We start from the raw sequence: 12,905 nt of genomic DNA on the forward strand, positions 1-12,905 counted from the left end.
CCAATCGATCCTGTGTGGAAGAGAGTGAGAGAGAAAGAAAAATCTCTCGAAACCCTTCATCAATCCCGCGTCTATCTCGATCGTCTTGCTTTCGATAAATTATCCCTAGAATACATTTTATCACATGTATATCGCGTGTCGAAAGGCATTCTCACACAAGGACCCGAAGGCTAAAGTTAAACACTTTGTTAATCGAATAGAGTCTTTTTTTTAGGGAACATGCGGGTTGAGGACATTTTCGTCGCGATTCCTCGCGTGATGAGAAGGAACCTGAAAGAAGATGCGTTACCCGTCTACAACGTTTACGACGATACCTTGAAAGAGGAGACGCGTATTCGATAATCGTAACAGTAGTCCGTATTCCCCTTCATCGTTTTAGCTTTCTAAGTGAAAGGATGATCGTCTATCGTATCGCATCGCATCATTTACGGATGGACAAAAATGATTGTCCGTGAAATCGCGTTTCAAATCGGTCGCAAAGAAGTCCGGGAAGAGGGAGAGAAGAAGAGGAAGCTCCTTCATTTTCTTCGACTACCGTTATCTACAGGACTATGGTCCGTCACCGTTATCCGCCGCGTGTCCACCATATTGCGCCGTGAAATTGGAAAATGCGTATCGCCACACGACTCGAGAACTTCCATCGCTGCTCCTCTGAGTTCTTCGCTTTCTTCTCATTCCTCGCCGTTGATTCTCTTTTGCACGTGACCCAGATACCGCGCGAAACCCTCGCTGGCATGCTTAAGAATTGTCAGACCCAATCTGAACTTGATTTCGGCCACCTTCTTTACAAAATTTATGAGACTGAAGCCCTCTGAAGGCTTTTTCGTGGTCGAACTGTCGAACCACTCGATTGTTTCGGGAACCTTCGAGTTCGCGGGATGCGTGGTATCAATAGACTTTTCTGAAGAGACGCTGGTACCGCCGTCATCTATTTTTCCGACGGTCGTGGAAGTCGCGGAAATCTCCGTCGTGTCCTCTGTATGTGTAGTTTTCAAGGTGGATTCTTTTGCATGCGTATTAGCTTCTTCTTGTTGTTTCCTCTTCTGCCCCTCGAGATCCTCTACTTCGTTTTCATTGCCCCTCGTTTTGTGTGGTACTTCGCCACCTGGTAGAGCCGAATCAATGATATCCAGAATCTCGTTGCTCAGATCTTCCTCCTTCTCTGCCTCCTCGCGCTCTTCTTCCAGTTCGCGTTTCGTCGGAATTATCTGAATTACCGACTCTCTCTTTGATCTTGAGCGTCGCCCTCGGCGACCCTCATTAAGAATAGAACGTTTGACCTTAAGAGATCGCGGCCCGTGCTCAACGGCCACCGCTGTTGGCGTTATTTCAATCTCTTCGTATCCGTCATCCGCTCGGATAGTTGATGCTCCCAGATGTCCATAACTGTGCAAGCCGGCCGCGTTAGGGAAATCAAAATCTTGCGTTATCTCCCGCTCGAATTGCGTTTGTCCAACCTCCGTCGACATGTAACTTTTCTTATTGTCCACCGGCAAGTTCGCTGCTTTCACATCGAATGGATACTCCTTAGGTACGTTGCCAACTACGAATTGCCGATTTGCCGCTGAACTCGTACCGATTTCCGCGAAATCTGGACGTTTGCGATCATAATAAACTGGAGTGGTTTGTGCTTCGGGATATTGGAAGTCCGTGTTCCGATATTTTACTGCTGGTTGAGTGTTCTCCACGGCTTTGTAAACAGGAGAAGTAGACACCGATGGATATCTTGTTTCGAGCTTCTTCGTTTGAGTATCATATGCACCATCATAATGCTGATAATGATAGTAGTTACTGTTATAATTATCTTTCGTTCCTGGATACTTATTTTCATAATTCGTCATACCCTGGAACACCTTGGATAACATCTCCTCCTCGCTCTGCCCATAATTACCACCATATTCATCCATATTGTACTTGTAATTCGGCTCCACGTCGTAATTTCTTCGGGTGATAGTACCGCCGAAGGGATACAGGAAATACGAAGCGAGGCCAAGACCCAAACCTACCAGTGACATAACGCCAAAGCTAGGCATCACTTCGCGACTGAGGAAGTTGTAGATTTGAGTGCTGATTGCCTTCTGTGGTTGCTTCTTCTTAGTCTTCGTCGTGTTTGCCCCGACTTTTGTTTCAGGCGCGATCTTCGATTCCTGGACTGCGTTATCCGTGATGGTGGAATCAGTAACACTCTCATTGGTTTCCATTAGAACAGACACCATCGTCGAGCTTGGTGCCGAGGTCGTAGTAGGTTTGCGTCTTCGAGTCTTGTTCTTCTTTCTCTTCGAGTTATGCCTCGGCCGCTTCGTCGTAGTTGACGCTGTCGCGCTTGTCGATGTCGTCGCATCGTCCGCTTCCGCTTTTGTTTCTACATTAACTTTGGTCAATTCGGGATTAAACTCAAATTTTAGATCTATTCTGGAGTCATTAAGATCATCCGGATCTTTCATCATGATTTCGTGCATGTTATCGACCTTCTCGATTGTCAAAATTGGCGCGTTTACTTTGATCGGCTCTATTTCGATTTGTGTGGTCTCATCAATAGGCTTCTTCAGTTGCACCTTTAGCACGTTATTTCCTTTCGTGTTGACCGGCTTCGATCTCACTGGTACTTCTACGAGATCCACGGTCGACAAATTCGACTTGAACGTTGTACTAGTGCTCACGGTAGTTGGAAGTAAAGTAGTCGGGGTTTTCTGAGTGTCCATAAGCACCGATGCTTTTATTTTCGTAACGAACATTGGCTTCTCAGTATTTTCCAACTTGTCTTGCGGCGTTGTGATAATCGAGATCGGTTTGAAAGTCACCTTCTCAATTTTACCAGTCGATGTGGAGGTCTCATTCTTTATCGTTTCAGGTTTGACCGTGGATTTCCTCGTTGGTTTTGGTCTCCCTGGTTTCGTCGTTGTCGGTTTCATTGAGGCCGGCTTCGTTATTGCCGGCTTAGAATGTAAAGTTGTTCTCGGCGTAGTAATTTTCGGCTTAGAAGTAGTTCGCGACGGTTGACTCTTCTTCGTCGTGAGAACAGTCAACGTAGCTGTTCCATCACTCGTCGTCGAAGTGCTTGTTGTTGTGGTGCGAATCACCTTCAAAGTTGTGCTCGATGAAGTTTCCAAATTCTGAGTAACTTTCTCCGGTTTCGAAGTAGTCATGATTTTCTTTGTTGTCGTCATACTCGGTTTCTTCGTGATCACAGTCACTTTCTCGGTAGTTATAACAGGGGTTAACTGTGGCGTGGTCTTCTCCGTGATCTTTTCTACCTGCGGAATCGTTTCTTTTTCGATCGACGAACTTGGTCTTACTGTAAGTCGTACTTCTGTTTGAAATGGCTGCTGTGTCTTCGATTTCTCAATCTCTACGCTTTTTACGGTTGTGGACGGTGGATTCAGCAGGATCCAAGTGGAGATGCCGCCAGTAGTTGTCGGATGATTTTTGTAGGCGGTAATCAGTCTTGTTGTGCTCATCTCTCGCTCAAGCTCTTCCTCCGTCATCGCCATCGCTTGGCCTGGGTGACTACTCTCGAAATAACTGAATTTAGAATTAATTGGTCTACTGAAATGCACAGGCTCTAAATTGATCTCTGAACTAACATCCCTCATCAACAAAGAGACACTGTTTTCCGAGGATTTTGGCGTAGTCGCGACATTGTGTTCGACCTTGATGAGATCTTTGTTATTCACATTTACCACGTCCTTAGGATTTGTAACGTTGAGGAGTTGAGTGGCGACGGTTCTCAGAGACTGATCCATATATTGTAAATCCTTCAAATCACGATGAGTATCATTCACTTGCCCACTATAAAATAAAATTTCATCATTAGATTTTATTGAGGAATTTTAAAATATAATTTCGCTGAGCATTTCCAATTTTTATCATTGTCACATATTAACATGATTAACATAATGAGGTATCGCGCTTCATATATAAAAGATAAGTTTATCGTGTCATATTGTAATAAATATTATATGTGTACAATGTAATATTTCATTGTTCTGAACCGTGATTTTTATTAATTATTCATAAAATAATAAGATATACATACACACACACACACACACACATTTTCTCTCTCTCTCTCTCTCTCTCTCTCTCTCTCTCTCTCTCTCATTTATTATTAATAATTTTTATGAACAAATATATAGCCGTTAGCCGGATAAATTAAAAAATTAGCAAAAATATTTAATGGCTATTAAATTTCTTACCTTTTCTGTGCAATAAGTAAAGCTTGATTTGCACAGATTGATACCTTGTCAAACATCATGAGTACAATTAATTGTAAGTTAAGAAAGTAATGAAGTGCAATATTGAAATAAATTATTATCTACAATATATTTCAGAATAAAATAAAAAGATTTTCTCTAAATTGAAACCCTTATATCTCAGTTATAAACTTTAAATTATTTTCTATCATGAGAGATGTAATTTAGAAGTAATTTTTAATTAATTGTTTTAATTAATAGGAATCGAAAATAAGAAATTTCCGCGAATCTAATTTTAGAAGAAGAAATAGATTATAACTACAGTCTTCAGTTCTTTCCAATTTTAATTTATAAGATAAATTTAATTTATAAAAAAAATTTTTTAAGCATAGTCGCAATAGCTGAAAAAGAAATTATGTAAAATTAAATCTTGATGGAGCAAAACTTATTTTTATACTTGATTTAAGAAATTAAAGTAAGTACATAATGTAAATACATAATAATAAATGTAAGCGTGATCATTCGACATTTTGACACAATTAAAATAATAATAAGATTCTTCCTTTATGATAAATTTTATTATTTTTCTACCGCAATAATAGAAAGGGATTTAGAAGGATCGCAGGTAAAGATAGGATATCATATATTTTTTATATAGCATACAAGAAGGCGTAAGAAATTATATAACTGCCCAATGAGAGAAATATTAATCTTTGTTTGGAATATTTTATTAACATTACATATTCGTTGGCACAAATACTGTTAATGCCCTGAAATGCTGTAAAATTTAATTAAATTAAAGTATCAATACAAAAAGAAACACTAAATCATAATCCTTTGCAGTCTTATGTCGAGTTGAACTATTGAATAATTTTTTACAGTAATCTATCGCGGTATGTATCAATAAACCATGTTGGAATCTCAATAAATTTCTCTGAATAAATAATAAATATTATTTGATTAGTGTTGAACCCTCTAATTAAATAAAATTATAAACGAAATACTTGATCTTCATTTATTTAAGTGAAATTTAGTCTGCAAAGAGATAATATTAAATATTGTATTCAAAGCATCTTTTTTAAATCTACATAACAAATTTTTATAGATATACGATACGATAAAGAAATGACGCAGTATTCTCATTAGTCTACACATGATATAATAACGATGAATAGTAACATACCGTTAATTAATAATTATTAATAGTAACGTTATAAAACGTTATAAAATGTTAAATTAATCATTGCACGGATTGTCGTCCATTCATGTAATTATGTGATTATGTAAATAGCGAGTGTTTTCTTACTATGCTACATTTGGCGTAAGAATAAAGAATAAAAATTAAATATTATATAAAATATATTATTTGCGAATATAATCATCTCAATTATTTTACATATATTTATAAAGGACGGATGCGAAAACTACTAATTATTATATTTATTTCATTATGATTTTATCCGCCCAATCGAGTAAATCTCATTCTTAATGAATGAAAATATATACAATTATTTGCATTATCATTATATATGCTACATTAGTGTATCCACATAATGTTTTAAAAAACAAACATAATCTAGCTATCTTCTCTCTTTTCTACTAATCACGTATCATTTTCCGGTATCAAATGATGCATACGATATATCTTTTAATTTCTATTCAATTTCACTTGATATATCTTTTAATTTCTATCCAATTTAAGTAAAAGTAATTCTAACAGCGGGAGTGTACTTGCTTCATACAAGCTTGCTTTACACTATGGCTCTCCTACTTATCTGAAGTTTATCAAGCGTTACAAGATCAATCGATGTTCGATTCATCTTCTGCGCTTCCTACGTCTACTTTTCCATTCGTTCAGACGATCGTACTTGTGCACGGCTTGTCTGACGAATTCCTCAAGGTTCGGTGTGAAACCGATCTTATCAGCGGAGCGCCCGAATTCGAAGGCACTCGGTAGTGCCCACGGGAAGATGAACGCAGCTATGCCGAGTATACCAGCTGCCATTGCAACAAACGGTGCTGAGGTGAGACTGACGACGCCATAACCCAACGGATTTAAAAAGGAAAAATACGTGAAGGCCTTAGCAATGTACTGCAATACGTCGCCTGGCGACATATCAAAATCAAAATCAAAATCATCATTATCATCATCATCGTTGTTATCGGGTAACGCTCCTGAAGCCGGCGACAAGGATGAACCAGCACTGCTCGATAAATCTGGTTTAGTTGCGATATTAAGACTGGGAAGATTCGGTAATGCTGACAATTGCAAGGAACCTGGACCAACATTGGACTGACCGGTCACCGGACCGGGTTTGACTAAATACACCGGCAATTCCTGAACGACGGGCACAGATGGATTTTCGGAACCGAGAGTTCCGACAACAGATGGCCCGCTCGCGGAAGCACCAGCAGCTGGTGAATTGCTAGCGGAACTTGATGCGTCATTGCCGGGACCATTGACAGAGCTCTCTTCCGCGTTCGTTAATGAAACGCTGATCTGAGTGCCCTGGGACACTTCAACTGTGTGAAGACTATCGATGGTCGACAATCCCAAAGATTGAGCGGGATCTAGAATTTCACTGGGATATTTCTGGGAATCGTAATAGTCATGTTGATCTGGTTGCAGCGTTTCGAGCAAGTTGGAACCATATGTTCCAGTCGAAGCGGTTACATAACTATCCAAAGAATCCACATGGGAAAGATCGGTAAGCACATCAGAATATTTCTCGCTCTCATCTGTACTACCGTAATTCTGCGCCGCTAATGAGGTCTGATGGTCCTCCGCAGTCGGCGGTGCGCTGCTCGGCTTAAACACATTCATATTCAAAACGTGTGAATTGACGATTATATTCAGATCTGTGCATCCTTCCTTGCTTTGAAGCGTATTGTTCACTCGAGTATAAGTGTTTATCATAATCGTCGGACAATTTGTATTATAAGTCGACGAAGGAGAAGTATCGGTCTCCTGCTTGGAAATATTTTTATTCTTGTCATTCTGAGAAGTGGACATTACATGAACGTTGGGTTTCTGCGTCAAGGATTCTGAGGAAGATCCTGAAGAAATCACTTGATTGGCAGCTGTCACATCTGTTTCCGGTGCTTTCAATTGAGTCACAGTTACATTCGGTTTCTTCAGACCATCGTTCAAGATATGAACCACCGTATTCTGTGTCACGTGTGTCGTAGGATTATAAACGGTCTTATTCTGCAGCAACGCCCCACCGAGCCAGGAAGAAGGAATCAAAGAAGCGGAAGGATTCGAAGAATCTGTTTCATATTTGAGAGATGTAATTGAATTTGGATTTGACCATCGGATTGGATAGTTTGAGTCTATTGTATCAAGATTCTGACTCAGCGGTACATCTTGAAGAACGACGGTCTCATAATTGTCATCGTGAATATTCAACGGACGATTGGGTTCCAAATTTTCATAGATCGATTCTAAATTCGACTCGATCGGCTTGTCATCATTGTAATCGAAATGCGTATTATTCGGAACGATTTCCGGCACCTTTAACCAATGGATAATCTTCTTTACACTGGAATCAAGGATTGGATCCGCATGATCAAAATAGTTGTTTGACAATAGGATCGGTGTTTCTTCAGCACTCGACTCATGATTCGATTCCTCGTCCAGAGATGAAGTATACTTCTCATAATTGTATAGATCTTCAGAGTTCTGAATTGCATCATTCGGCCAGTTTTTCAAGTACGCATCGTATTGTACGGTCGTATCGTTATACTTATCTATCGTTTTGTTTTCAGTACCAACTTTCTGACTCGGCGATTCCTGAACAGACGAAGAATGATTATTTTTCATCGGTTTGGACGTCACGTGAATGTCCAAGCTGACGGGCTTCTTCGCACCTGTTCGCGTAAAGTGCTTTATTGGTTTTCTCAGTTGAATGTCGGTAGAAATATCGTTACCATTCTTCACTTTCAACGCGACGTTGCTGGCATTCCGCCAATTCGAAGTCGAGTATGGATACCGAAGCTTAACGAAATTTCTATGGGAGGTAGCTGCGTTCCTATGGCGAAATGCAGGGAATTGATCAACGACTTCAGATTTCAAATTCGAAATCAAGGCTGTTTTCACGCCATGCGTCGATCTTTCTGAATTATTCAAGTCACCATACTGATCGCCAATGGAGCGAGAAGAATTAGTAACGACACTCGGCTTTCCATACGAAATCACGCTCGAATTTGTAGGTTTGCGAATCGAATTACGATCTTTATGAATAGAATGAGTAGAAGCATTTACCTGAGAATCGTTCGGAACATTTGTCCTCGCTATTTGCAAAGAAAATCTATTTACACCCTGCTTCCAACGTGACATCTCGCTTTCAATATCTTTATTCACGAATGAATCAAACCTAACTGAACTGGACTTCCGACGATTTTCTACTGCAACAGAGATATCGTCATTTGTCCTCTCGAAACCAGATGCATGAGTTGCTAAGAAATCATTTCCTGAATATGAGTACTTCGTTTGCGCGACTATTGGTTCGAGATTTTTATTCGAAATCACGCCAGATTTTGATTTCTCTAAATTCTTAGCATTCATCTTTCCAGAATAATCCATTTGACCGATTTTTGAGCCGGAGCTAAATTTTGTCCAATCTATCCTTTGATTCGGAATTATTTTAGAATTGCCAGAGGAAGCGTGAAACAAAGATTTATTTACGTTGTTCGAATTTTGAACAACAGTAACGAATTTCGCGATATCATCTAACACATTCGCCCTTGAAAAAGGAGGAGCATTTATCGTTTTAAATTTAGGCATCGTCCAAATGTCATCGATCTTGGAATGACGAACGCTAAGCGATTGCGCTGCTGCGAAATTGTTGGCGCGTGAATTGACTGCGTTGTGTTCACGCGACGAATTGGCACTATCGCGGAAATGTGTGATATACTTTCTATTACTTCCGGAAGTCCTCGTATACCTGCTATCGTCTCGAACAATGTCGTGTGACTTGCTCGAGACTTGGATGCTTCTCCATCCCGCGTCGTTCCTTTCTATCGTCTTCGCTTGCGAATCTGCGCCTGAAAGGTAAAAAAGTGATAAGAATTTTTATTTTTAATTTTAAAGAGGAATTCTAATGACACAATCAACTGCCGACACACGCAACGTTGACAAAACTTATGATAATGCACTAATAATAGCGAAATACATGGAATTACTGTGCCGTTAAAACGCGAGGATTTCTCAATGCTTTAAATTCTACCAAGTTAAACATTTCCGTCTTAGGAAATTCGATTTTGTAAGAAAAACGCGAGTGGTAACGTTGGTGCACGAGAATGAGTGGTGTAATTACGGTTTTACAAAGAAGACAAGTTGTTATCTGACACGCTATAACAATTGATGCTATTGAGTAATTACGCTCGCGATTGATGCTCTCTTATGCGTTTTCTCCATAATTGGAACATTGAACGCAAATTCAATCCTTTTGAAGAAGAAATGAATAGCGCGTTTCTAAAAGAAAAAGAAAAACACAGTCGAGAATTGTATATAATATTGTAGATACAAATACAAGTATACAGATCTGCCACGTAAAACGCAAATGCATATATCTAATTACTAACTAATTACTACTTGAACATTCTCCAACTAATTAAGATATATTAGAGATAACAGATCTGCAGTGGAATAAGCATGGTTCATTGGCTACGAATTGCACCGTGACGAAAGCATCAATTTTACGTTTAGAAAACACTGTTTCCTGCTGCCAGTTCGTCATGTTGCACGGTTTTATTGCTAAATGAGCGTTTTATTGCACCGATCATTTCTGATCGCGTCGTAATTCGAGATACGTTATCATCGTAATTTTTTGTAAAACCTACCATTCTGCGGTCTGGTGTCACCCGATCCTGCTACCAACAGGACCACCACGATCTTTAGCAGCTGCATCCGCATTTTCGCACTGAAACAAAAATTAAAAAATTTAAATAGAATCTAAAAGACTAACATAGAAAAAATTTGCTCAACTTATTTACTAATTCTGGAACGACATTATTGAGAATGTGCAACGAATTGTAAAAAGATAGAGGATGATCGAATTGAGATACGCGAGGCTAGAGACTGTCCTCGACACGATGATCCACTCAAACGCTGAACCTGATCTTGAGCAACAATCTAGATATTCTCCAGTTTTGGATAAATTTCTCGTTGTACTATTTCATCGAAAAGTTATCGACAAGTTATCAGAGAACACATCGGTTGCAAAAAGTAATCTCACGAAAGACGCGATTGCGCGGTTTTTATGAGGAAAGAACGGTGATCGGAAACGGTGGAGCAAACGCGCGGAAGTCGAAGGTTTTAATTTTACGACCGACAAAAGATGCGATGCTTGCGTTAATATTCATGAGGATGGGTATGCACCAGCTATTTTATTGCAAGAATTTGTGTGTACCATGTATATTTCGACAGTTATTATGATAATCTGACACAATGTGTTTTATAAAAGTGCGAATAAATATTAATCAAATGTTATTTTTTTAATTTATTGTGAACTTATGTTTACAACAAAATAGAAATATAATTTAATTTTCTTCTTCTTCTTCTTTTGCGAATTTAATTTTTATTATTTTATAAATAGAATCATAAATATACAATGATGGGCATTAAATTTGCACATATGTATAAAATCATGGATATTAAATTTAAATATTAAACAATATCAAATTTGATAAAGGATAGAGATAGACATCTATAAAGTATTTTAAGCTACATTTCAAAACGTCCTTTCCCAGGAAAATTTTACTCGGTATGTAATATACGTTATGTATATTATATATTTCGAGTAAAATTTTCTTCAAAGTGAACGTTTTGGAATGTAGTTTTCCAGTATAATTTGTGTTGATGTTTATTTTATAAATTGAAATTTATATTTATTATATAATTTATATTTATTATATTAAATTTATTATATTATATTTATTATATATAATTGAAATTTATATTATATATGAATTTCAATTTTCTTCGTTTCATCTAAATATAATCAAGAATTTTACAACTACATTGAACAAAAAAACTCAAAATGCATGCGATTGTTAATGATTACAGCAATAACGCAATTGTCGAGACAGTTGATTCTGGCGAGTTTACGTAGGTTACACGGCATGAATTTCTGATCATCGATTTGTCAACTAAGGTTTCGATTGAAAGCATCGTTCGTATTCGATGCTTATTTCCGATTGTTCCAATCGTCTATGCACACAGAATGCGAACAATAACATTACTTTACCATTGACGTAAGTTAAGCATTCATCTGCGTAATAAAATTTGTAAAATTTTATACCATACATTGCAACGCAGATAACAACTTTATTTTAATTTAAAGAATATAACAACTTTATTTTAATTTAAAGTCGAGTAAAAAACCATCGTAATCACCTCTGAATAAAAATCGTAATCGACAGATATAAAATATTTATATATCGAATATCGACATATAAATATAAATTAAATTTTAAAACAATACATTATGTAGATGATATTTTAAATAACGGTTACAAAATGCGGCAGCCACGAAATGCCGAAACAGGAGGGAAGAGGGCAGACTGATGATAAATGAACAGAACGTTCTTCCTCCTGCGTTGAAATCTCTACCGAAAGTTTCAGTGAAGGCTCTTAGGCTTGATTTGAAGTAGTCTATGCGCTGTAAACCCTACATAACTCTTGGATGGAATTTTCTAACGATCACACAGGTGATCGTCACGTGGAGATTTTTTTACCGTTGCATTTTTTTCATTCTCATATTTGTGTCCGCTAACGGTACTGAATGGGCGTCAATCTTCTTCGGGTGTCCATCGTATATGCCACATCATACATTTCAGGGAATGCAGTCGAAGTGCGCGAGAAGTCCGACAAGACATTATTCCATTGGTAGAGTAACCGTAGAATCCGATACGCGAATTCTACAAGCGAGGCATGTACCGTTAACCATTTAAATGTTTCTTCATGAACCAGAAAACCGCAGGCAATTTTATTGAGCCACAAACAATGTTATGAGAAGATTATAATTACAATTCTGAAGGGATGTGTCAGATCAGTAATATAATATATCATGCAATACTATCAAATACAATTAATTACCTGGCTAAATATAAATACTAGAATTTTAAGCAGTTTGTCGAGTTTAATTTTCAAATACTATAAATTATTTGAAAATATATTATTAAACAAGATTATTTGCTACGCTTATAATAACCATTATGAACGCTTTAATTTAATAATTAAAGTATTTGTATACTATAAGCATTTATATAATAATTACAAAAATTGAACAAGAATTTCAATTTGAATATAATTATTTTAATAGAGTCGATAATTTTCTAATGAATAGAACCGTTGTACGCAACAATAATTGTTACTATACATGCTCTTTTTATTTACGCACTGACTATTTTCGATGGCAAGCATGGTAGCAATTTTCTATAACATTCTAGCGTAAATAGACGCAAATGCATTTACGGGAAATTACTCTCCCTCTCTCCATACCTAATTCAAATCATTTGAACGACTAAAATCTAATATATAGGCATAATAATTTAACATATCAATAAATAATAAAGAAAGGAATTAATAAGAAATTGACAGATTAATTAAAAAAATAAATTATAAATTAATAAATATATAAGGGAAATAATTCAATATTTTATAAATTTATTAATTGTATCAATTGTAACAAAACATTGCTTACTTAA

General features: G+C 37.3%; 1 protein-coding gene across 1 annotated transcript; it reads right to left on the reverse strand.

The window, feature by feature from the left end:
* Positions 1-671: 671 nt before the first annotated feature.
* On the reverse strand, positions 672-10,110 carry LOC105619798 (proteoglycan 4-like). Its single transcript, XM_012201319.1, has 3 exons — positions 10,038-10,110; positions 9,140-9,239; positions 672-3,789 (listed from the first exon to the last, which is right to left on the reverse strand). Exons 1-3 carry the CDS (start codon positions 10,108-10,110, stop codon positions 672-674), a joined length of 3,291 nt encoding a protein of 1,096 aa, XP_012056709.1.
* Positions 10,111-12,905: the final 2,795 nt, after the last annotated feature.

This window comes from Atta cephalotes (assembly GCF_000143395.1).
Source record: "Atta cephalotes unplaced genomic scaffold scaffold00002, whole genome shotgun sequence".
Taxonomy (NCBI): Eukaryota; Metazoa; Arthropoda; class Insecta; order Hymenoptera; family Formicidae; genus Atta; species Atta cephalotes.